Source organism: Protomyctophum bolini, assembly GCF_963924005.1.
Source record: "Protomyctophum bolini genome assembly, chromosome: 6".
NCBI lineage: Eukaryota > Metazoa > Chordata > Actinopteri > Myctophiformes > Myctophidae > Protomyctophum > Protomyctophum bolini.
The window spans coordinates 29,386,963-29,413,422 of record NC_137867.1 but is presented as its reverse complement, the minus strand read 5'-3'; the positions used below and the strand labels follow the sequence as shown (position 1 = coordinate 29,413,422).

General features: G+C 40.3%; 2 protein-coding genes across 6 annotated transcripts in view; one reads left to right on the top strand and one right to left on the bottom strand.

The window, feature by feature from the left end:
• The window catches only part of gnb1l (guanine nucleotide binding protein (G protein), beta polypeptide 1-like), a 37,216-nt gene extending 28,881 nt beyond the window's left edge, over nucleotides 1-8,335 (top strand). The window contains exon 6 of one of the 2 annotated variants that reach the window (XM_080767021.1): nucleotides 6,502-8,335. In XM_080767021.1, the coding sequence (XP_080623147.1) occupies nucleotides 6,502-6,762 (261 nt within the window). In that variant the 3' untranslated portion in view covers nucleotides 6,763-8,335. The remainder of the gene's footprint in view (nucleotides 1-6,501) is intronic. The other variant, XM_080767020.1, reaches the window with a different exon arrangement.
• A 4,122-nt stretch (nucleotides 8,336-12,457) lies between these two features.
• Nucleotides 12,458-22,804, bottom strand: tbx1 (T-box transcription factor 1). Of its 4 annotated transcripts, none has more exons than XM_080766870.1 (8): nucleotides 22,232-22,804; nucleotides 20,572-20,911; nucleotides 18,568-18,669; nucleotides 18,189-18,360; nucleotides 17,431-17,586; nucleotides 15,586-15,653; nucleotides 14,466-14,620; nucleotides 12,458-14,000 (listed from the first exon to the last, which is right to left on the bottom strand). In XM_080766870.1, exons 1-8 carry the CDS (start codon nucleotides 22,422-22,424, stop codon nucleotides 13,618-13,620), a joined length of 1,569 nt encoding a protein of 522 aa, XP_080622996.1. In that variant the 5' UTR covers nucleotides 22,425-22,804; the 3' UTR covers nucleotides 12,458-13,617. The 4 variants fall into 4 exon arrangements, with proteins under 4 accessions (XP_080622996.1, XP_080622995.1, XP_080622997.1 ...); XM_080766869.1 differs by having other exon boundaries at nucleotides 12,459-14,000; nucleotides 20,572-20,962; XM_080766871.1 differs by having other exon boundaries at nucleotides 12,459-14,000; nucleotides 14,520-14,620; nucleotides 20,572-20,962.
• Nucleotides 22,805-26,460: the final 3,656 nt, after the last annotated feature.

Here is a 26,460-nt window from a genome sequence, read left to right as displayed (position 1 = left end):
TAGGCGGCTGCTTAATGTATTGACAACAAGTGTCTACAGACTGGTTTCTCCAGAACGCAGAGAAAAGAGAGAAAGGAAGAATGCTAGGGGGAGAAAGCCAAGGTTAGGTTTAACAGGGTAAATCAACCATGGCTGACAGTGAGTTGTGATTTTCTTTTCTTTTTTGAGATATGATGACAGTTGCCTACAGGTTGAGCTACATCTCCCTTCAGCTCAATTCCACCTAAATGTAACACTTCTTGTATACTCCACACATATACTGTATGTAGTGATGCACACATTCACCTCCATGATATATGATATCACGCAAAGCACACAATATATACATTTTGCTGTAGCCTTTCCATTCATCAGTCATTGGAGAGTAGATTTCATGAGCATTTCCAAAAATAATCTGGAACAATGTACACTATGAGGGCTGCAGCTCCACTCTGTGACAGTTTATTTCCATTTTGACTGTTTCAGTTAGAGCAGACATTCTAATATCTATAATTAATACCTGTTATTGACTGCTGTAAAGCCATATTTACACTGCCCGCATGCATCAGTCTTGTCTAGTCTAGTCTGAATGAAATTTCTGGAGATCAGCTGACTGGATTGTCATTCAACTCTGTGGGAATTTATTACTTTTGGGGACTAAATGGTCAAGGTCACAAGAATTAAGGTCAAGGTTGAAATGGATCCAACTTCATTAAATATTAATTGGTTAATAATTATTAGGCTGCCCTGAAGAGATAATTAAATGTTGAAAACGGTCACGGTCACTAGCAAGGGCAAAATTACATAAGGTATCCTATGAATGTTATTAACAATTGCCCCTCATCAGTATTCTTTTGTCCTATCTTGAATATCTTTAAAGGATCCCTGGCTAATAAGCTAGGTATGCCTTAATGCATTATAATTGCCCTCTATAACTAAAATGTCTTGAGATATTTTATTTATTTTACAAATGGTTAATCTTTTACTCAAGGGGGACAATGCCCATCACAAGTTGTCATTTATCCATGTGTGGTCCAAAACAACTTAATACTTCCTACGGTTAATATGAACATGAAAACAATATTTGAAATATGATGAATGTATATGCATCCATACATTCCATAGGCCTTGACCGTTGACCGCACATGGACATATTACATCATCAGCCTGTGACGGGTCAGTAAAAGATCAAGCCAAAATAGTGAATGAAGGTGTTTTTCATCAGTTCTAGACGTCAATTATAATAGCCTGGAATCCATACTGATTGCCTACGTTCACATCAGTCTGGCAAGGGTTCTACTGTAAGTGACTCGTATTTCCAAAGGTCACCTCACCAATTATGTAGGAAAGTCAAGAAGTGACTTTTGTTTTACATTGGAAGACCCTAGAAATGGTAATGTATTATGGCATATTTTGATTATTTTAAAGCTTTCACAACATATATCAATATGGACAATATGACATGACATGCATGATACACAGTTACGCACAATAACATATAACTTCAAATGACAATTGTCTGACAATCATGACACAGTCATGATTTCTATGGCAGGTAGTCTCGTCTGTCATAGAAATCATGACGTATACCTTATTTTACCACCCCACCCACACATTACCCTCTTCCTGAATAGAACCGCTCACCTGTTTGACACGTCCTTCTCCTGTCAGCCTCTTTGGCAAGCGAGGTGTGACAAAAGACTGTGATCTTGTGTGTGTGTGTGTGTGTGTGTGTGTGTGACACGGCCTGGGGTGTGTCTGGAATACCTGTGAAAACCCTCCATCACCTCCGCCACACGACAGGCCTCAGTGAGCGAGCGATGACGGGTCGTTTCAATAGTTCAGCGGGAAATGCTGAGTTTTGTGCCAAGAAAGAATGAGAGAGAGAAGTGAGACTTGAGTGAGTGCTGCCAAGCAAACGCTCTGCTGTTTTCAATTTCTCTGTCGGTGAGAGTCAGGAACAACGGTTCTGGAGGCGTGATTTCGTCCTGACTACTTAGAAAGACTACACTACAGAACCACTCTGAGGTCCCAGCTGCTGAACAGAACTGGCCGTTCTGACAGCTGAGAGCACTGGCACTTTTTGCTCTGTGTGTGTGCGCCTACGGTATGCACTTGTGTGTAGCCCTGTGCACAATCATGCACACCACACATCCGTGTGTGTGTGTGTGTGTGTGTGTGTGTGTGTGTTTCCCTGTATGTGTGACTACACACATTGTGAACACAAGCCAGGAAGAAGCATTCTCTCCGAAGAGGAAAAAAAAAGAAAATGAGCGATGGGGCCCAAAGATGGATTCCATCTTTCGATGATGAGAATTTGATAGCGAAGGGAGGAAGGGAAGGGGGAAGAAGAAGAAGAATGGGGCGTCAAGGAGAGCTAGCCAAGACTCCCAGGTTACAGCTAATGGATTTCATTAAGGACTGAGGCCTGGCTAATAGCACTGCTAGGACATCTGGACACTGGATTCATTCAGCAGTGCTGCACAGCTAAAGCAAATAAGTGTGAAAATAGAATAATAGTATAATGATTTTCTCCGTCACTAATGCAACATTGTAAATGTCTAACATTCAAAACAAGATATATCTGCATGCTCTGGAAGCGTTTCTACTATAAAAGGTTAAGTCAAATATATAGTATATTGATGATATACCAAAGTATCTTTGTATATCGATGAATTTAGCGGAGTTTAACAGGGTGGAATTCTTCAACTCAACTCGTGACATCACAAAACTGCTGTTGGGTTGTAGCAAATGTGTAGCAAATGTAGTCCCCCCCCAACATTTATTGTTAATAAGAATACCAAATAATAACATACATTTTCACATTATTTGAATATCCAGCATTAAATATAAAGTTCTTTGCCCACTGATCCTAATGGTGACATGCGCAGTGACAAAATATACCAAATAGGGGTCGACACTAAATTATTATTACATATAGGTATATAAAAACAAAATGCTTTATTATGTACTGTCAATGTATGTATATCTAGCAGCTTCCTGCACTGGTGATGACATCGCTGTGCAATTCCATTCTCCTACCTTTACAATAAGTTGTTTCCATATAATTCTGTGCAGAAAACCTGATATCGTTTTAGTATTTAAATATCAGAAGTTGTCCCTTATCTTTTGCCCAACCTTTAAATACAAGTATAATAAATAAATAGTCATGGTATCTAAAACCATCAACACTAAGACCATAACTTAACTTACTCTAGCTGTTTTGACTCAATGTCTAAGCTTTAACATTATTTTTTTGTTGGCTAAACTGTTGTCTTACAGCACTTAAATAAATAAATAAGTACTAGGGCCATAACTTGTACCTAAAACAGGAATGGATGTGGTGCCCAAGCTAAACTTACCCCCAAGCTCTACCGGAGCTTCCAAATCACAGAGGAAAGAAACACACCTCTGTGTTCTCACTGCAGGAAGTGTGTACGAACTAGGCCTATCCTTTGAAAAGCCCTCGGCTAATTTCTACCTGATTTCTTTTTTTCCTGCAGCTTTCTCAGAGCAGAGAAAGTAAAAACAATTAGCCACCCGACCGTGTCGAGTGACACATAACTACATCACCGTCCATTTACTGCTCACGCCTGACCCCTTAATGAAATAAATACCTTTTCCTGACACAAACTATGGGAAGCAAAGCAAACAAAAATAGACACTTAAACCCATCATTATCAGGGCTGTAATGGAAGCCAGATGGAGAAAAGTTGGGGGCATACCAACTTCTTGAGGTAATAATGTTACTCCAAACGATTCATCTCTCATCTTCGCGGTGTCCTTTGTAGAGTCATACCTAGCTTGTTCGGGCCTAGAACCCAGTGCACACTGTTTCACACTGCCTGCCTTCAGTGATGATGGTATTACTCCACCGAATTCCTGTAAGGAAAACAACGCTATCTAGAAATTCCGCTCTGTTCTTATTTCGGCTTTCTGGTCTCCCATTTTGATCAACGACATTCCTCCCCCTGCGCTCCCTCTATCACTCGTGCATTGCATTCCACTTCCTCCACCCAGGGTACAAGAGTACCTGGCTTATGTCTTCCACATGCGGGCCTGCTGACGTTGGCCGGAACAGGAGCGCGTAGATAAATTCTCCTGGCGTCTCCTCCCGCACGGGGCCATCAGTCTCCCTGGACGTGTCTTATGAAGTCAATTTTACGCTGTCCAGTTCGATTTGGGCTGCCACAGCCAGATGTTCCTCCTATCCCGCCACACCCGCCTCCCTTGGTTTGTCCGACACAGTGTAGATCCCCAGGCTGCAGGAAGAGCACGTTCGCCTCCCCAGGAATGTCCGCTGCGGCAGGCGCCTTTTTAGACGACGATCACGACCGCCATTCATTACAATATGTCAGAATGTTGCCCCTTTTACAGAGATTGATTCCGTCCCGGGGACACAGTAGATCACAGGGAAGATGGGAGCTGTGGATAATCTGGTGCAGGCAGCCGTTACCAACCATGTATTTATCGGGTCGCTCTCGTTCTCCTGCTGACCAGACCTTTCAGTGTGAATGTAATTCATCAGAGGCGCTTAAAGCAGCAAGCGCCTTGGCAAACAAGCATTTCATCAAGGCCGTCGCTCTCTCTCTCTTTTCACGTGAGCAGGGGTGACAAAGGTAACTTGAGTCCCATCCCGTGCTGTCCCATTGCACATGCAGGATATACACCCTCTCTCTCTGGCTCTCTTCGACTCCAAACCAAACAGAGAGGACGCAGAGAGATTTGCTCGCGGCCCTCGTGCCATAATGTTTTATGACTGATGATTGAGTCCCAGGAGTGGCCTGGGCCAGGTTCAACAGGCATCCACGGGCCTTCCATTCTGGACCTCAGTCAGCCGATCAGCTGATAGACTGCTTCTTGTCCGCTGTTTGTCTTGGGCACGCTTCCCTAGAAGGCAATGAATGATTAAGTTACTGGCTGCCCTACATTTACAGTATATTTAATTGCTTTCTTATCTTGTAGTTGAGCAATAGGTGGGCTGAATTTATTTTATTTTGTTCAAGTAATAATTATTTCAGGCGATAAACATGAAGAATATGTCAGTGTGAGTTGTCACCCTCAAAAAATGTTTTGGTGTGGAGTGTTTTATTTGGCTCATTGTGACACAGTCTTGTGTTAGAGTGGTAGTACATAATCACAAATACGTGACAGCTGTGTTTTGTCTGTGTCTAAGCACCTGTAAGTGCATGCGCAGTTGTGCACATGCCCTTGTCTGTGTGTGCCTGGATATCTCTGCATTAATTATTATGCACTTATATATAGCAATGCTATATATGGTACACATATTTGGTACACATATTTAGAGAATATTCATATTTTCTTTATAGGCCTATGTGTGTCTTCCTGTCTTAGTTTGCATATGACTATATGTATGTTTTGTGCTGCTTTGTAAAGGTCAAGACATAATTTGTTTAGTTAATTCCTGCGAGAGTGAGGTCTAGCCAACACCAACTGGAAGAAAAAAATGTTTATGAACTTTTAAGAGCAGTCTTTAGTGTGCCTTGAAAACCTTTACAGAATCAATTTGCCTGAAGAATACCTCGTTTTTGGTCAAAACATGTTGCCTCTTTGATTGCACAAATTAGTGATGCTCCGATGTATCGGCCACATATTTGGTATCGGCTGATATTGCTGTTAACGGTCATTATCGGTATGGGCAAATAAAACTGACATTAACCGATTGCAGTAGCCGATGTTTATCTGTTGTTGACGCATACATTTTCCATTGGCTAGGTTGGTATGTAGGCTATCTGTAGTCTACCAAGCTGTAGCTTCTGAACATGTATTTCTTGTATTGAAGATCTATTTGTTTCCCTGGCACAAAAGGGGAAATAAAAACAACAAAAATTAAATAAACATATCTGTATCAGTATCGGCTATCGGCTAAATTGTTATGTTAAACATCGGTATCGGTATTGGCCAAGAACTTCCATATCGGTGCATCCCGAGCACAAATACTTTATACCTTTCTTTTACTTTTATTATTACATTATTAGAAACATAGCTATTGTCAGCAGGCAAATAATTAATTGTCTATTTGTTGTGAATAATTAATGCTTTATATTGGTTCACGGCAAGTGTGTGCAGCATCAATACTGTATTTCTTGGCTACTACTGAAAACGTTTGTGGATCCCAGATTAGAGCCCGATTGATGTCAGATATTTGGGTCCTATCCCACCAATTACAGATGTTTTGACTGATATTTTCATTTTGAAAATTAAAAAACAATATACAAACCTTTAAGATTTGATAGAATGTTCTATTTGAGAGCATTTTCTTGTACACAAGAAAATATATAAAAATTAACACAAATGAGTTAACTTTATTTAACCACTTAAGCCCTACTCAAAAATGTTGACAATCATCACCTGTGAAGTTGACTGAATAAACCGTGTTAATACTGGTAATTATGACATGAACTCACATAGTAGTGCTTTCGCAAAACGGAAAGTCACAGGAAATGTTTATGGTTTTGACTTTGACTTGACTTTTTGTGAACCTGTCATACACTTTGTCAGGTCCAAGCCCCTGTGCCCCTGACCAACCCCGGGGTCTCCCAGCTGAGCGTCCGTAGCGACGGTAAGATCCTGGCGTCGGCCGGTTGGGACCATCGAGTGCGCATCTTCAGCTGGAAGAAGCTGCGGCCCCTGGCGGTCCTCCAGCATCACACTGACATGGTGCTTAGTGTGGCCTTCTCAGACCACCAGGAACCCACCCACAGGCTCTTGGCCACAGGCTCCAAGGACCAGCGCATCAGCCTCTGGTCTATAAGCTTCTGACACTGGATAAGTTGAGCTATTTAGGATGGGTAAAGGGTGGATGGTGACGCTTCCTTCAGGAGGATTCAATCAATGCAAAGCATGCATGCTGTATGCTGTATACAAGTAAGTATTATGGAACTGATAGTCATTGAGTTGAGCTCCGGGTTATTGTTTATGTGGAACATTGGTCCATAGCTGGACCATTTTGATGTCATTCCTCATTGCAAACATGTAAAACAAACTTATCAACAATATTCAGATTTGAACACAATCTTTTAGCTCAGCATTTATCACATTTGTCTTATACAAATCTTTATTCTGTAACATCATACATTTCTTGGGTGCAGTTTGTTTACTTTGCCATTTCTGCATTATGTCAATACAACAGCTGTACATATGTGAATATATGTACACTGTAGATATCTGATCAAAGATTGTTCAAAGAGACCAATTGGTTCTGATTAAAATATAATTTGCACTTATGGCATGGCAGTTTCACATTGTTATTAATTTAATACTATAGATGTGAATAGTTCTTTACCTCAAAATGTGTAAACTATTAGATTGAAATTTAGCCTAGGCTCCATTCGCAAGGACTGTTGTTATCAGAATGAGAAAATCATAGCCGGTTCATATGCCTATGTGTAGATTTGGTGCAGCGACATAAAATGGTTTATGACTATTATTTTTTTCCCAATGGAAATATCCTAAAAAGCAGGGTCGTATTATAATCGGTGACTAGACTATTTGACATTCAATGTTCTTTTTCCACAAAAGAGTCTTGTAAAATAGAGGTCTTATAATCAGAGTTGTCTTATATTCGGCCGCACAATACGATATTAACGTATTATATATTAAAGTTTGACATTACACATTGACACCTGGACGGAGGACCCCACATAGGGTCCAAGAGGATATATTATCCAGTCTATAGGAATAGGAACACTAGTTTATGTGGTTAAAACAAAGGTGGTGCATGTCACATGTGCAACTACATTACTGTTTATGGTATGGGGCCTGCATATACACCAGACTTGCATACACCCCAAACTGGCCTGGTATCCAACCCTGCCAAAGCATTCCTCCTTTGCATCTGTTCGTCTCCGTTTTTTGTACTGTTCATAAATAAATAAAATGTATGAGGGACTAGGGAGTGGACCATTATGCGGTTTTTAACTACTTTTACATCTAAAAGTTGACATTTTGCAAATAAGTAAATACCTGACAGTCAAATTTCACCTCCCATTGTTTGCCAAACTCCTGGCGCTTTGTACTGCTATGTTATTGTGTTGTCTTATCTGGTAGGAGATTTGCGCCAGTGGACTTGTATATTTGTGCTATAAAGTCGCACCTGCAGGGCCGTAATCCACTGTTATTCTTGCCAGCCTTAAATTGAATACTGCCTGCCGCCCAGAAGTGTGTGTGTGTGTGTGTGTGTGTGTGTGTTGTGCGTGTCTTTTTTGCCACTGCAAGCATTTTTGCGCCTGTGTTTGTGTTCATGTGCATGCGTGTTAATCACATAAAGGGCCCACAGACAACAGAACGTTTAGTTGGTTTAGTAGAGCTGCTTATAAACAATGGCTTTCCACAGCCTTGACTATCGAAAGCCTTGATGAAATAAATACACCCCCCCCCCTCTCTTTTTTTTACTTAACTTTTGTTCTTTTCTTTTTTTAGGTGAGCAAGCAATGTCTTATTTACAGATGGTAAGCAATGGCTAATGCTTACTTTTGTAACATTTCCTTTTCTCATTTACAATAATTATTTCTCCTGTCTGTAACTTTGGTTGTCTTGCTGTATGCAGAAACACATAGCTGAGCTTTAAAAAAAGAAACAAAACTTTCTAATTGATTTTTTGCAACTTGCGACATTGAAATTAATCAGCTGCACTAGTACACAGGTACATTTCACATATATTGGAAAATAAACACTTTTTTTTCTTAAAAAGTTAAAATGTTTTATCACAGCCACAGAAACAAATTGAGCTGTTCCTCCTGGTTGGTTTCTAATATCTCTGATTCAGTGAGCAGCACTGTCTGCATGGTGTGAGCTGCCGCGTTACAAGGCCAGTGCCGAGAGGCCCTGGTGGGGGCCCTGACTTCAAACAACACACAGGCGTTCTGCTTCATATAAACCTGGTCCCCTGAGATAACCCCACTGAGTATCATTTGTGGTTTTTGTTTTATTTACAGGAACAATATCACTCAATGATGTGCAATAGCAATGACTAATTGGCCAATAGTTTTTATAGTTCTACTTCTCCAAAATTAATATGAATTGGTATATTTAAATTATATGTGGCAAATAAAAAGTTAAATCTTGTAAATATTCTCAATTTATGGAATGATTTGCTAACTTGTATCCACTGCCATTTATCATCAATCATTAATAATGCCCACTATAGGCTCGCCATGTCGCTCTCAAAGCATGGTGACTTTGTCCCTGACCATGCTGATGACAGCCTACATTTATAATAGCTTCCTAGTTCTCCTGTAGACTTTGAACAAACAGAGCTGTGTCATCGTGGCCTGGCTTCCGTTCGTTCACTGATAAATCAAACCATGGGTCCATGTGCCAATGACTGCTGAATGGAGCACACAGCAAAGCCTGTGCCTAAAAGGTGTGCAAGTTGAGGGGGGGGGGGGGGTGTCTGAACGTCATAAATCACTTCATAATGGATCAATTAGGAAGTCAATAAATGGACAGGGGGACTAGGGGACCCCTCCACCCCACAACAGACCCGGACCAAGACAATAGGCCTGCTGCCCCAGTTATCACTAATGTGTATCCTCCCTGGCTTTGCAGGGCAGGGGTCAGCCTGGCTTTGTAATTGCCCATAATCCATTCAAATGGGTGAGTAATGTAAGGGCATATTGTGCGTGTATATACATGCACATATCACAACATTCACAAGTGTAGCCTACACGGGTGCAATATCAAAATAAATGTAATGGGCACATTTGTTGTTAAGCAGTTATTTAGTCAATTGTGAAAGCTATGTAATATCTAATGTGTCCAGTGATGTATTGTTTTTATACTTTGTTTTATTTTCCCACATTTACTTTCCACATAGAATATTTGTCTGTGTGATGGCAAATGGAATAACTTTTGGATCATTGGTTTACCTGCAGTGTTTTATTTTTAATGATGGTACCTAGAACGGAATATATGGGCAGGCAGGCGAGGTAAGGCGGCAGAAATCTACACAGAGGTAGCCTAAAACAAACGGAGCGGCACATTGATAGGCCTGTCACAACAGATGTTCCAGATGCGGCGGAGTGTCAAATGATGCCTGGGGTCGCATTATCATCCATCCTCCCTATACTCCTGATACTTCTCTGGCCAAGCCCCCCTGGCACTCCTGTCTTCTTGGAGCTGAAGACATCTGGGCATAGTCAACATTCAGCGATTTGACGTAGACCCTTATATGCAGGGTTTTTTCGCCGTTCATCAGTGAGTGATAGATGCATTGCATACATTATGCTTCAAAATAGCCTAGACTTGTTGAAAGCATGCCAGAGCCGATTTACGTGCTTGGGCAGAAAAGGTAAATGGAGATGGAATTTTGTTCCCTTTACACGTTACACCACATTGAATTGATGGTAGGCCTATATGGGTTTTATATTGCGTTGTAATTCCTCGTAATTCCTCTAGCAGGCGCAAATTCATTGATATACCAACACAGAATAATTCACTATTACACAAGATTTAAGTTTGTGTGTTTGAAGCTCTGGCCAAGAATAGAATGGGGTGAAACAGGGCTTCACTAACTGTGGTGTGTGTGCTAACGAATATGTTTCCCGATCTTTTAGTGCAGGGCTATAGGCCTATTAGCATATAAGAAAAATATACCTTTTCTAATTTACATATAGTTATTAATCTGATTCCAATCAATGACATAATATTATTTGTGACTGTTTTATCTAAATCAAGAAAATGCATAAGAAATTTGAAATGTGTGGTGATTTCGACGTATTCGTTGTCCCTAATTAAACAAATGTCAGGGTGGCAAGTTGTCCGCAACTCTGCATTATGAAGCATGTGATCTTTGTGCATGGTGTCAGAACAGCAGTTAGTGGCTATAGTAATTATTATGGCCATGACATTTTTTTCTTTCTTTCTCTCTCACCTGCTGACCCCCCGACTAGCAAAGTGTCGGCGCAGGGGGTACAGGTTCGGCGACCACCGGCCCACATCAAGGCCGGCGCTGGGTGGATAAACACAGCTGGGTCGCCCTAAAGGAAGAGTCACGGGGTGTCGGTGTCCTCCGCCTTCCTGGCGGGCTCCTCTCCTCTCATTACCTCCAGTCGGACCTCAGCCTCCAACCTCCGTCCAGACGGACGCTTCCTGTCCACGCTGGAGGGAGCTGCAGGAACTGAAAATATTCGAATGGAAAAGGCAGGGTACGTGTTTGTAAAATAGAAAACGCAGCACTTGCCTGCATAAATAGCCTATAAATGGCATGTTGCCCTATATTTTTCATTCAGTCTTTGTTTTCGGTCCGGTGCACAAATTTAAAAGACATGCATGCTAAAAGATAAAAGACAAAAAGGAATATTATACATCGACTCTTCTGAAGGTCAATACAAGAATGATCGGTTTCCGACATTAAATACATAATTAGTCTGACAGCTAACGCGTGAGTGATGGGCTATGCTTACATTTTTGAGGGGGCTAGCTAGACTCTATTTGTGTAGATTTTCGTCTTACACAAACATTAAATTCCCATTGACAATGAATGGAGAATTTACGTCATATGTGGATGAGCAAATCTGAATTTTTGTCCTACACAGATTAAATTCCCATTAACAATGACAACATATGTGTCTGAGCAAATGATGATGATGTACGATTATAATTGCGCCCCTCACTTCACACGGGTGTTATTTTTAAAACTATTTAATGATCCATTCCAACGCCATTCAAATGACATGCTTGACCTAGTAGGCTAGTCTATTTCAATGGCATAGGCACATATTGGCAGTAGATATAGAGCCTACCCTAAACAACACGAAATTATACGACCAATTAGTCGCTGTTTAAATAAGTGGAAAGATGATTTAACCTTTGACATTTTTACAAGTCATTAACTGTCAAAGGTCAGGCGCTAGCGGCATCCTTTTCCTCTAGCCTACCTTGGAGCTCAAAGCTGCGACGGGGAGAGAAAAATAGGATCTACATTATCGGAATGAATCATTAGGGTACGTTTCCTTTTGTTACCGTGACAGTCACAAATCCCCAAAGCAGACAGTTTTTTTCTCGACGAGATTAACCTTGACAACAAAGCATTCCTCACGGAACTTCAAATGGAGATGGAAATCGTTCAACAGATAGGGGGGTTTCTCAACGCTCCAAAAATATAGGCCCAGACTACAACTGTCCCATTAAACATGAGAAATGATATCCTTTTGGAAAGGAAATGTACAAATGCCTTTTTCCTATTTGTGTGACATGGAGTTCTCATTTTCTGGGAACACAGGTAGTTCATGTGGTCGCTCCTGCTGTTACACACACACACACACACACACACACACACACACACACACACACATATATATATATATATATATATATATATATATATATATATATATATATATATATATATATGATAAAATCACTGCAGTAATGCTTTTGCCAATGAAGGGTTTTCTTAGGAAAGTATGGACAACTACAGTCTGTGGGAGGGCTGGCATAGTTAATACTGTTTTATTACAGGTGTGTGCGTGCGTGGAAATTACTTGGTGAAAGTAGAACACTGTCTGTGTTGAGAAAATGGGCACCTCCTTTCTGATTTACATGTATTAACATGCATATGATGGCTATACTATGTATATGTGTATGCATGCACTTCTTCATATAGAGCCGCAGAACGTGAGATTTGAACTGCTGCCCATAATACAGTTCAGTGTTTAGACAGCTTCCAGCTTCTCATTCCCACTGATACACTGAACATCGCAAACACAGCGAATCCGCTCAGAGAGACCTGAACAATACTATCAGTGAAGTAAGCTTTCGTGTTTCCCTCCGCCCCATGTAGTCGTGCAACAGCAGACCAAGTCATGTGAATGGAAGACTGTCAGAGAGACCCATATGTTTTTTATGAATTAAAAAGTAAAAGAATTTAATGTTTATTTTACAGATACAGAGCAGTCATTCTGCTTCTTTTTTATTTACTTTAGAATTGCTGCAAGTCAGTGCCATGGTACAAGCTTCTCAGAGCTGCTTGAGACGTCCTTAATGTTTCAGAATCAAACCTTCTGCTTCCTCCTCAAACAAAAACATTTCAATGTGTGTCGACACCCCCTCTCTGATGAGCTCAACATGCAAAAATCTCATCTACCTAGAAGCTCGATGGACTATGATAACATATGGCTTTTTTGAAAGCGAGAAAACGAAGAAAAACAAAAAGTGCATCCAACACAAAAAAAGGATCATTCAATTCCAGTCCGTGATCAAAACAGTTGTCCGTCCATTTTAAGGAGTCGTCACTTCCCGCCTGCGTCCTTTATTTGCATGGCTCAATGTATATGCACTGCACAGGCAACCGGGTGCCCTGACGAGAAGGTATTGCTGTTTGGGGTTAAAGGTCAAATCAGACCTCTTCGAGGGCTCCTCGGAGGACCTGGCTGTCATCCATCCCGTGAAGATACGTTTCCTTTAAATAAATATGGCAGGATTTAGTTTCTCTCTTAGGTGTGTGTATGTGGGGTCTCCAGCAACCAGGGCCATAGCTTGCGAACCCACCCCCTTGTAGGTTGTATAAGAGCCACAAAGACAGTCATCTTGTGTGTTTTTTTCCTGCCTGTTCGCATGCATTCCCCACAGTGCCATTATCCAAAATCACAGTTCGCCCTCGGTGGGCAGCAGTCATTATCTCGGCCCATAGTCATAGTTAGAGGGAGCACTTGTGGCTGAGTACATGTTAGCCGTGGCGGGATTCATGTGATGGTGGTACGTGTGGCCCCTGATGCCGGGTAAAGGATAGGGTGAGGGCCTGGTTTTGGCCCCCAGGTAGTGTTCATAGCTGGTAGGGTACTTGTAGGGGTGGTGGTGCAGAGTGTCAGGGGGTAAAGAATGGGGATCCGACCGCAGGTCGTGTGGAGGACTGGGGCGGCCGCTGGTTAGGGGCACAGCGTGGAGTCCTCCCGGGACAGGCAACGCGGGGCTGAGGACACGGGACATGAGCTGGTGAGCCGGGTCCGCGTGTATAGGTGTGGCACTGGGGTCTCGCTCGTAGTCCCGTCTGCTGTCCTCTGTAGAGCAACAGACATATAGAGGAAAGTCAGAAATAGTCATTTGGAGACGTTGTGTACATGTGTCCAACAAGTGAGCCTTGTTCTGTACTAATAATAACTAATACTAACTGTCATTTGATTCTTGTTTTTTTCATTATATTTATTTGATCCTTTTTGCATATTTTTTTAATTATGCTTTAATGTATTGTAATCACTTTGCATATATTATATTATAAATGTACAAATAAATCAAAGAGATAACACGAGACCTAAACAAAAATGCCTGAATTTAAAAATAAATAAATAATCATGGTGGTAAATTTAATATCAATATAGACTTTGGCTTAGCCACTATTCAGCATACATCCTTTCTAACAAAGACAGTATAGACAACATAATAATACTGCCCAAAATGAAGGCGTGGAAGAATGGAAAATGTGTTGCAACTTTTGTTATTTTTATTTTTTAAATCATCTAAGTTACCGTAATGTGACTTTGTCTCAGGTGAATATGAAACAAAGAGAGCTAGCTGCAGACCTTTCTCTGAGCCGTTCTGCTGAGGGGGAGACGACATTGGGTTCCTTGTTCTGGCAAAGGCACTCATTATTGGCAGGGAGCCTGGCCTGTGATTCCTGGGCCTAGAGCAGGGAGAGAAGATTCAGTTACACAGACAGTTAATGAGCGTCAGCACCAAAGTTCCTTTATTGTACATTAAAGATAGATGATGTGTGGGCACAATAAACATCTTTTCTATACTGATGCAGGTGCATAAAGGGCATGTATTTGTATTATAGGTATCCAGATGATGTTTATTTCTAGAATAAGCATCAATTCCATATACATCAGCATTACAAGCAACCATGAAGCTTACAAAATTCCTGCATTTATCGCTCAACGGGGCCAAAAAAGATTACGAATAATAGTATTGTTTATGCAGTCGGATACATGACTTAAATTGAGCGGTTAGAGACATAGTACTGTAGGGTCATAAATACAAGCTTGCAGATTATTTTCATACTTTCTAAGATTGTGCCATGATAGCCTAAAAGGCAACATTCTTGCAGCATCAGAACAATAATTGGTGTCAGAGAAGTCGTCAATCTCAGAGAAATGTGTATCGACTTTCCAATGTTGCCCTAGGATTGTCTAACCTAACTCATTCCAGCAAACCTTGCCCACCCAACACAAACAGACTAAAATAACATGAAATCTTGTAATCAGGACTATATGTTGTTTTTTCTTTCTTTTTTAAGACTGCCAACAAAATTCACGGTTCGATTCAATATGGTGTCATGGTTCGACATCAGAAATGTAGATTTTTTTATTTTGTAATTTATTAAAACTACATATTTTTGGTTTTAACTTTGAACAATACCCAACTTCTAGGGCAGTGGTTCCCAAAGCGGGTTCCCCAGCAAAATGTGTTAATATAGCATAAACATCTATTAATTAACCACTTTAACACATAGGATATTTGAAAATGTAACAAGTGTTGCACACACACACACACGCGCACACGCACACGCACACACACACACACACACACACACACACACACACACACACACACAGTATATTCTATATTCTATAAATATATACCTACCAGTCCTCTGGGTCACAGTCCCTGAAGCCCTTGGCGAAAGGATTACTGGCTATCTTCAGCTGTGTGATCTGGAATGAAAAAGAACATAAAATGTGCCATGTAGCATTGTTGGAAAGAATGTCTTCTCCAACTCAACTCAAGTATAGGCCTATAGGCCTAAACTCTGGCTATGTATGTCCACCATAGACTTCATGTATATTTTATATATTTGTAAAGTATAAACTGCATGTCTTCTTTTATGTTTCTGTAAAGCCAAACAGTCTTCATCCAGACATGTAGACTAAACAATACAAAGAATGTAACCACTCCCCCATTTGCAATGAGCACCTGAACCCCTGTTTGATTAAATACCTTCATTTTAAATAGTTATAGGCCTATATGACTGTACACGATTATGCCGAGCATGAGACATTTTAGTTAAGATAGGCCTAATGCTGACAGACAGGACTTAGATCAAAGAGGAATATAAATTACAGGTGTATTTAAGAAGTTTGACCAATTACAATATAATCAAAGACCTTTTCATAAAAGTGTAATTTGTTTATTCAGATGCATAGTCATTGCACCATATATAATTTGATTTGCACGTGAACTCTTTTTTTATAGTGAAAACTATTTTATTTTCAATAATCACCGTAAAGAAATATGGTGAAAAATATCCATCTCATGAGGAGTTCTGAGATGGATATTCGTCCACAAACTATATCCATCTCATGAAGAACTATAGTAATTATTTGTGAGATATATATTTTTCACCATATTAATTTGTCCTTACGATAATTAACTTAAGTAGAGCATGTACCTTAGTACCTATACCAATAATCCTATACATATACCATCATTAAAGTTGGAAAGGCATGCCTAACTCTAAGTATGACCTACTTTGTGCATATTTGCCTTATAACATTTAGATGAAGTCACAACCTTGCACAACCTTTAAGTCAGTTGAATAAATATTATATGACACTAAAGTTAATAGACTATAGGCCTAGGTCTACCCGTATTACAGTGATATGATTTGAACAAAAAATGGGTAAAAAAGAAAGAAATCAGTCCGGACTGCAGTGACACTGACTGACCCTCTCCAAACATAATAATTTGTTAATTCGTTCCTTTCTTTTGACCGCAGGGAAAGAAAAGCAAAGATTATTTTTTAAAGGAACTCAATCGCCTTTCATCTATTTCCTGACATTTTTGGCCACATATTTGCCTCGTGGAGAAATAGTATGCTACTACTCGATCCCTCTTGCAAAACGGTCTGTCCATCAAGACAATTAAATTAATACACAAATTAAAAACGAAAAATAATATAATTCCCATTTTATTGCATTTAATAGCCTACGCAGATACCTATGCCTTTCATGTTACATTGTTTTCGTTCATTTATCTCTGTGGTAGAAATTAATAGCTTTTAATGATATTCCCCAATAACCGTTAGAACCGGATATAAAGTATCAAGAAGTGTAGCCTAAGCCATGGCAATACCGAGATGATCGAGGGCGTCTGTGGTCTGTCTATTCCCCATATTCCCTTTTTGTTTTCAAAATCATAATGGCACTAAAATATAGACTTATTAGTCAATATATGTCTCGAGTCGAGATATCCTATAAGTAATTTCCGTTTAGTCTAGTGGACATTCATTCACATCTGTGCCTGATTCATATAAGCCTTAAAATAAAATAAAATCATCTTAGAATCAAAATAGACACACGCGGGCCTTTTTGGGCTATATGTGTTTGCATGCCACACAATTTGTTGTGTTATTATCATAACATAATAAACCATCAAAGTCTCTGACTTTCTGGTCCGGCCGGGGTTATAATAATTGCTCAATGCTTCTCTTACCCTGTGATTCTGGTACGCTGTCACCGCTGTGAATCGTGTTTCTTCAAAAACAAATGTTTTATAATTCTCTTCGGCGTATTTCTCGCTGTCTTTCCGGGGGTCGACATAGACGACGTGGAACCTCGGCTGGTATCTATGCATGGAGTTTAGAATGATCTGCAGAGAGGAGAAACGAACTTAATTCTGCACTAATGAGTGTGAGATTGTTCAACTTGACTGAATGGAACGACTAATGCTCGTGATTAACATCTATATGGGCCTACATTTGTTAAAAGGTGGATTGCAATGATAATGAAAGATCACATCTAAGCATTATAAATAATATTAGCTTGTGTGTTATGGTGCACGTCACTGACGGCCTATTATTTTCCCCGTTGTGCCCTGTCCTATAGCCATTAGCCTATATTCATTTATACTTTTTTGCGTTTAACTTTGTGCACTTTGACGCAAACTATTATGTAGCCCACTATAGGCCTGCAGCTTATTGCAACGCACATCAAATTATAATGCAATGCATGATGCATCGTGGTCAAGCATGGACAAATTGGACCAATAGCTAAATTGAGAATGAGCAAATGTGTCGTAATTAGCCTATTATAAGCCATCTGCCACCATGGCCTCGCGTTTGCATTTATGTAGGCTCCTATACATTAGGTTGAAGGGATTATGTGAACGTGCACGGTCTTAATTGAATGCATATGTTTTCTTCCCGTTTCGTCTCCCATTACAACTCGTGTCGATGCAGCCTATATACTCACATGGCCATTATCGTCCAGTAAGTTGTTGGTGAGTTTGAGTTTATCGAAAGAAACGATTTGCTTCATCCATTGCGCGCCTTTGGCGGGGGAGTCGGGGTGGTAGTGAACTCTCCCGGGAGTCGCGGGGTCAGCCTTACCGGCGACCAGCCACGAAGAGCTGTGAAACGCATACCTAGAATGACACAACAAAAACACCATGAACACCCACGACAGGCCAGTGTGGCGTCTAATTTCCATCGACTCGCTTAAATAAAAACGAACCTATACGGATACATCTTTCCAAAAAAGTGGACATTTTAAGGAGTTAAAATATACCTCAGGGTGTTGTGGATAATCATTTTACTGTACCAACGAAACGGCATGCTTTGTTATATTTTACCTATATCGTTTGTCGTCAACGGGTAGGAAGTCCATTAGTAGCATGTAGTCCGCCATGGGATCCATTCCAAATATTTTCACTTGGAAAGTTGGAAACATTCGCCTGGCGAAGAAGAAAATGTGTGTTGAGTTGAGTGGAACGTTTTGTCTTATATAATACCTATTGCTCGTTGGAGAGGAGTCCATAATATATATAGGCTACAGAACCCGTATAGGCCTTTGGCCTATTTTGTTCAAATATTTGCCATAGGTTTACTTTTGGATTTTTGTCCACACCAAGCAGTAGCCTAAACAATGTAGGCCTATAGTTATTCTACAGGATTCCTTGCTGTTTCTATAGAAACAAGCAAGCTTCCGTCCGAGCCTGCATGTGCAGAGCAGAGGCTATAGGAAGACAGAGGCCGCGAGCAATTGAACATGACGTGATTGAGCGCGTGCATAAAGTGAGTACAGACCCATGGTTTAGATTCTGGGTTATCCAAATGGGGATTTGGTTTTGTAGACTCTTTCACGTATAGGCTATATAACCTCTGCAATTCACTGCGATTTTCTCTTCTGTCTTCTGATGAAATCCAGACACACACACACACACACACACAGTCAAACACACATACACACACACACACACACACACACACACACACACACACACACACACACACACACACACACACACACACACACACACACACACACACACACACACACACACACAGTCAAACACACACACACACACACACACACACACACAGTCAAACACACACACACACACACACACTTATTTTTCTTTCTTACTCTAACCCAGTACTTATGTGTGGTGTGACGTACCTGTAAGCAATATAGCCTATATTTTTATGGAAAATGCACCAAGTGAAAGTGATCGTACAATCACAGCTCAATTAACGTCAGCTTCTATTCAAGACGGCAGTTGTGGATAGGTGAGGCTAAAGTATAGCTTTTAAAGTGCTATCATGGTTTTTGGAGAGATAGATCAGTTGTCACTTGTCAGGTATGGAGAGAAGGTAAACTGAAACTCGCGCTGTCCGTGCCTTCACTTTTGGAATTTCCCAAAAAGTAAAATAAGAACATTATGTTCCCCGATAAACGTCATTTAATTTAGGCCTGATGAAGAGAAATCAGTGAGCCACATAGTAATTATTGATTGCAACTTTTGCAGAAACAAAACAAATTTTCAGCAGAATTGGCCCGATTTTTGCTGCCTATGCACAATATTGCTCACGCTCACGTCATCTTCTGTTCATCTCAGTAGCCTACTGCTAATGTAAACGAAAAAATGTCTCCTGAGATTATAAAGTGGAAACCTATCATTTGGAAACAATTGTCATCCAATCCAGACGCATTTAAGGCCCGAGTATAGGCATATGAAAACAAAGTGACTAATCAAATAGGATGTCACGCCAATAACCCAAGTGTTTAATACACGTATAGCATACTATATTATCTGCTCACACTTTATTGAATGCAGTTAATGCCGTACAAATGTGGCTTTGAGTAGTCTAGATGCCTAAACCAAAGTCGAGCGCATCATCGTGGTGTTTAAAAATGTAAATAATGAATAAGTATAATAACAATCATCATCGGTTGTTGTGACTCATCCAAACATAGGCCTAATAGGTGAATATTTGCACAATACCTTTGCAATATCACACGTGACATGCATAACTCAGACGAGGCCTAAACTGATTCTTGTCAGATTTTTTAATTCAATAGTTAAGCTATTTTATTTCTTGCTACTTTCCAGCTTATTTCTATGATTTTGACTAAATTGGATTAGACTAAAGTATTACAGACCAATATTTTTTTTATACGTTTTAGGTAATTTTGTATTGAATTTGCAACAGCCATATAACTTTTTAGACATCTGGAAATGAGGCCCAAACAATCAACACATTCATTCAGAGAATAATAAAGCTCAATGTTTTGCAAACTCAATAAATCAGCCATCTTGTTATAACATTTTTGTTCAGTCATTCCTCTAACTCACCTGCCAGCCTTGGTAACAATCATCTCTGTCCCGAGGTTGTTAAATTCGTCCCATAAAGCTTTCATTTCCAGTTGAACGTTAATGTTGGCTACTTTGGGGTTCTTCTTCACTATCGACTTGCTGTTGGGAGTCGAGCTGGACGATGAAGACGAACAGTTGGAAGTCCCGGTGTCGCCCTGCTGGGCCTGCCCGGGGTTCGACCCCGAATAGTTGTAGTTGTGTTGAGCGGCCGGGCAGGGCTCGAAGTGGGCTTCATGTTGGCTGTAGGGGTCCCCCGGAGAGGGGGAGAGGTGGTAGCTCCCCGGCGTGTTGAGGCTGCTTAGGCTGCTTGTCGTGAAGGCTGCAACATCGCAAAAATGGGACAGCTGCGTCAACCACGGGCTGGATATTGCTGAAATCATTCCAAAAACTGGATTTTACTGATATGCGCTGCACTTTGGGTGGTTACAGAACAATGGCTGAAAATGTAAAAAAAAAATAGAAATGAGATTCTGTTATCTTCTTAGAATAAAAGATGTCACACAGAATGCGCCACTTTCGATAAGAAATAGTTTCCGTCATATAAGCATTCATTAATCCTCGACGTTGCATCCAGCAGCGAACTAGGTTGTCTGCGCTAAGACAGTGTCTCACTGCATTTGCTTTGAGGCTTGTAAATGTCCGAATGGCGACAAAAAGTCAAACTGAAAACTTGTTGTGTCCTTCCCGTCGAATTATCGAACTATTTCGAGCCCCAAAAATAGACATTGGTGCGTGTAAATTCTTTTTTTATATAGGATATGCATATTGATTTGTGTTCTTAGAAGTAGCCTATATATACTTCGTCTGTTCTGCGCTACTGCTGTGTGCTAGTAAACTGCAATCCAGAGTCTTCTCTTATCTCACTCGGAGGGCCTCCCCTTCACGATAAAACCGGTTCTTATTTCTATTTAGATAAGGAACTGCAGGTAATGTGCCTTTCCTCGCCTTGGGACGAGACTGATTGACAGTGAAGTGCGCCCCTTTTTAATGGGCTTTCCGGCACTCATTTACTTTTGGATAAGGGTATCGCCCACATCGTCCACCATTAACAATAGACGGGGCTAACTGGCACAGTGGAGTATAAACGGTTTACAAGGTAAACAAACACTGCTTTGCATGGACAAACAAACAGGCGGTGTAACTGGTTGAGGTGACTGTATTATCGTTATTTGACAAATAGGGATACGGAACTGACCCCAGTGAGCTAAGAAGGTCTATTATAGTCTGTTTTACCATTACGCACGGGTGCCCTTAAAGAACCCTCCTACTAACTTCATTTTCAGCACTGCAGTGCTCTCGCCAATGACTCCACAACGCTTTGGGTGTGAACGTTTTTTGTTCTCCCTCAGATCGCCTGCTTCTCTATATGTTGTTGGTGGTTATAGACTATACGTGAAACTGAATCAGCCTAGTTTACCTCTAATGCAATCATCTTATTTCCATGTTTGTTTCATCTGTGCATCAAGCAGCTATTCCTCTTCATTTGTATTTTTATGGGAGGGTTTAATTACAACTGCTTGCGTATCCTATATAGCCTCATGCAGATCTGTGCATGCATGCCTGCCACACACAGCTTTAGTCTAACTGTAATAACAGCATAATAAGAGATCAGAACATCAAGCTATTATTGCGCTCGTACCTTCCATTTCCCGGGTGACAGTGCTGTAGTGCATTTTAAAGGAACTGTAGTTGTACAGGTCTGGCTTGTGCTGGCCAGTAGCAGTAGTGCCTTGTTTGTCAAACGCTGAGTTTCCTGCTTGTTCCGCGGCCGAAATCAGAGAGGCAATACTGAAAGCATTTGCCTTTGGAGATAGGGGACCGCTGTCGTCCATAGGCGAGAAATCGAGTTGAGAAACACCGTCCCTCCTCCGCTTTCCAGCCGCTCGGTACGCTCAGAAAGCAAGATAAGGCTGCACAGAATGGAAAGCAACGTGCATTGGAACAGTTTTACATTCCGCCCCACGGTAGCAAGGGCTGGTTAGTTGGAGAGATAATGAGTTTTGGTGAGCTGGATATAACCTCCGTGTGTTACAGAAGCAACAATAATTCCCACGGGCAAGACATGGTCATCTCGAAAAACGGTTTGTCTCGTACTCAAATTCATTTGGTTTGCCCGAACACGTCCTCTCGTATATCAAAACATTGTTCATCCGCAGCGAGAGCTTCCCTTCTTCCCCCATTCGGTGGCGGGGGTGATGTCATGTGAGTTCAGTTCGCTGTAGTCTGCCTGGCTGAGAAGCTACTGCCGAGAGAATGTCAAAAGTGAGAGCTCCACGCCTCCAAATGCACGACACGAAAAAAGTGTCTACTCTCTCCAATGGATGTTTTATTTGAATAAGACCGTGTTGTCAATCATGTGCCACATTCAAATTCAGCTATATGGAGAGAGAGGGGAAAAACAAATTGCTATGTTCGGCAGTCGGCTCCAAAGTGCACCAGTTTACTGTAAATTATACTGTATTTGTGGGCATTTAGTTGTATAAGCCCCATATAGCTTGCGCTGTGCCGACATTGCCAATGTAGGCTATAGGCTACTGTGTCAACGTATAGTGAAGTAACACATGTTTATTCTGGATCTGTTTGTGCTGTTTATGACTTTCATTGACGAGCTTATATATTACACATGGCCTACTTTATTTTCTTATAGGTTTACACAATGTTACATGTACATGCACTTACACAATGTTCAGTGACTCGCATCCACTCGATGTCTGTCCGTCCGTCCGTCCGTCCGTCCGTCCGTCCGTCCGTCCGTCCATCCATCCATCCATCCATCCATCCATCATTTATTTAGTTTTCCCATTTCTTTTTTCTTTCAATAAATAACAGTAACGGGTTGGTGTGGGACGTGTTAAATGCACTCTGTGCCTGACATATAACTGCAGACTAAAAACAATCAAATCAATCAAACATTTGCGTCATTTCATATAAGTTTATGTCAACTTTAAGCCATCTTCATAATCATAACGATAGACAGATATACCAAGCCAAACCTTGTTAACCTTAAACCGTATAGCCTAACTAAACGCCAACCACGAAGTCAGTAGGCCCAGCTATTAAAGTGTAGACGAATAAACACACGTGGCATTTTATATGTCAAGAAGAAGGCGCTTGGTTAAGACGAGCACTTGACCTCTCTCTAGTTGGTTATTAGCTTATCAGCATTGAATCATAATTAATGAGCAGCAACACAGTTGTTTCGTCGAGCTGCTGCGACAGCAACCGGATCGAGTCTAATTTACACTTTGAGCAGTTGAATAACGTGCGAAAGAATGCAGGGTCTTAATGGGATAACGTAGTTATCGGCGCTTCTGTAATCTTTAGGGATTAGTCTTATTTGTTTTAGATGTTTCTCTTGGAGCCAAAAAGCATAAACAAACCGTGGCACGATGTGCTGGTTTTAGCTAAGCCTTTCTTACAGTAGGTCGGTGGTCGGTATAGACAGATGGACAGAGATATAGATAGATAGATAGATAGATAGATACTGTAGATAGATAGATACTGTAGATAGATATAGATAGCAACACAACAAATATCTACAAATAATATTTACAGTATAAATAATCAGTTAATTATAGCAATAGGCCTATTAAAATGAACGAATTGGAAAAAGGTGCAGCAACAACGCATAAAGAAATGTAATTCATTCATGCATTTAATTACCACTTTGTCTTTGAAAGGGGGAATTCAGGAACTACTGATGCACTGATTTTTGCAGCATGCATGGTCTTCCTGATACACGTTTGAAAGATAAACCAGTATATTCCATCCTTTATTTTATTTTATCAGACGACGCCATTGTTACTAGTCCACTTAATCATTGCCAAGTCGGAAGCGTCCTTTGTAAATACTCAGGTGATAACAGACAAAATACAGGACCAGATCGGAACTGGAAGGGAGTGTGTTGGAATTTGCTTGGAGGGCCTCGCTCGCACATACTGCGCACGCGGCCCAGAAGAACACAGTGGAAGCATTCAAGTATAGTAGCGTGAGTAGCCTATGCCTGGCTGCGAATGCACATGGACAGGACAGACTATAAAGAAGCAATCACCTGATCGCGTACGTTACATTTAATGATGAAAATTATAGCCTACTTTCCTATTACGCCTACAAGCAACAGTTTAAATTAGATATCCTATAGCCATATATGATAGTGTAGCCTACTTTTTAAACTGGGGTAATACCCTGCTACCTGATCATGAAGAAAAATCACACCTGTGTGAAGTTTGGGGTCTTATCATCGTACATCATCATGACGTAAAATTGTCCATTCATTGTCAATGAAAATTAATGTTTATGTACTTGTAGGACAAAGTTTGTGCACCAAAAGCTGCACACAATATAAGCCTATATAGCGGAGGAAAAACCAAATAAAAAATGTGATCTGAATATGCGTTATAAATAATATATATATATATATATATATATATATATATATATATATATATATATATATATATATATATATATATATATATATGTGTGTGTGTGTGTATGTGTACATGTAACATGTGTGTGTGGAGAGAGAGAGAGAGAGAGAGAGAAAGAGAGAGAGAGCTATATAGCTACATGGACGGCAATAATCCGCGTGGCGCGCATGCAGGCGGATAGCCTCTATTAAGAAGTGAGCGGAATTTATTATAAAAGGGAATTTCTGAACTACACAGTAAAATCACCAGAGTTAATTTAACTCTAAGTTAAGGGTCCATTTGGTCCACATTTCTTACACTGTAAACAGTAATAACACTCACTGTTTACAGTGTATATAAAAGTGTTCAGAAGTTTTTTTAAATGGATGTTGCGTGAATGCGTGTGTTTGAAAAAAAAAGAGTGTGAGACAAATAATCGACTATATGTGCACGTATAACGTCTGAGGAACGTTTATTGGTCGAGGAACATACAAACCCAAACACGTTCTACTGTGTATACATATGTTAGATGATGGATGGGCAGGACACAGTATGAACATAGCAAAGCATGGCCACACAATCACATTTCTCTAGCCATTGCTCCATTGTCAGCACTAAATTGATACGGTTGTACATCAAGTCTTTTCTTCTTTTAAAATCTGATTATGTTGAAAAACTTTGCAATGTAGCCGAGGGGCAATTCAAACGTTGTGATTAATGCAAGTGTTTAAGTTATTTACAAAATTGTCTACCTACCACATAGCTTTAGCGAATAAGTGAGATTTTCAGTTAAGGCCCAACAGAAAAATATTTCTGGTAGCGTCATCGCACTTTTTCAAAAACGTCAAAGTAAAGTTGAACATGAACGTGAACACATGTTGGCCAACTTGGCCTATATTTAAAGTTGTTTTTGCCTTTATTTTTCCTCACCTTATAACATTTCCATTGTATTTTTTGTATATCTGAACACAGCTAAAAAAAAAGAAGAAAAACATAAGAATTATATAGTGCCAACAAATATTTTTTTATAGGTAGACCTAGAACTATATGGTCTTGTCGTCAACAATTGCAAGTATGATTAAAACAATAATTACCCACTATTAACCATAGCATATTATATTAGTTTATGTCCAAAACTAACAATGAGATTGTGAACAATTTACATGATAGTTTCATGAGAAGGTAAATGTTGAACATGCACGTAGCTTCAGTGCCATTTATTGATCATTGGAATTTTTATATTATTGTTGATTTTGGGCGCATTTATTCAAAGTTGGTATCTTGCATGTCATTTCCATTATTTCAAACTTGTATTTAACTTAATAGGATTAGATTATGATAAACAACTATATCCCATGGCTGGTTTTGTATCTTGTATTTCTTATAAGACCATATGACTGCAATGAGTGTTCAATGCATTGCCTATCCCTTATATTTGTTAAACTCTGTGTGGTCCCGT

Excerpts from the sequence above, each read along its gene's own strand:
- tbx1 (XM_080766869.1), bottom strand. The coding sequence starts at position 22,424 with ATGGACGACAGCGGTCCCCTATCTCCAAAGGCAAATGCTTTCAGTATT. Across the intron at positions 14,621-15,585 it reads GACTGTGACCCAGAGGACTG|GCCCAGGAATCACAGGCCAG; the intron begins GTAGGTATATAT and ends TCCCTGCTCTAG. Across the intron at positions 14,001-14,465 it reads TGAGACAAAGTCACATTACG|AGGACAGCAGACGGGACTAC; the intron begins GTAACTTAGATG and ends GTTGCTCTACAG.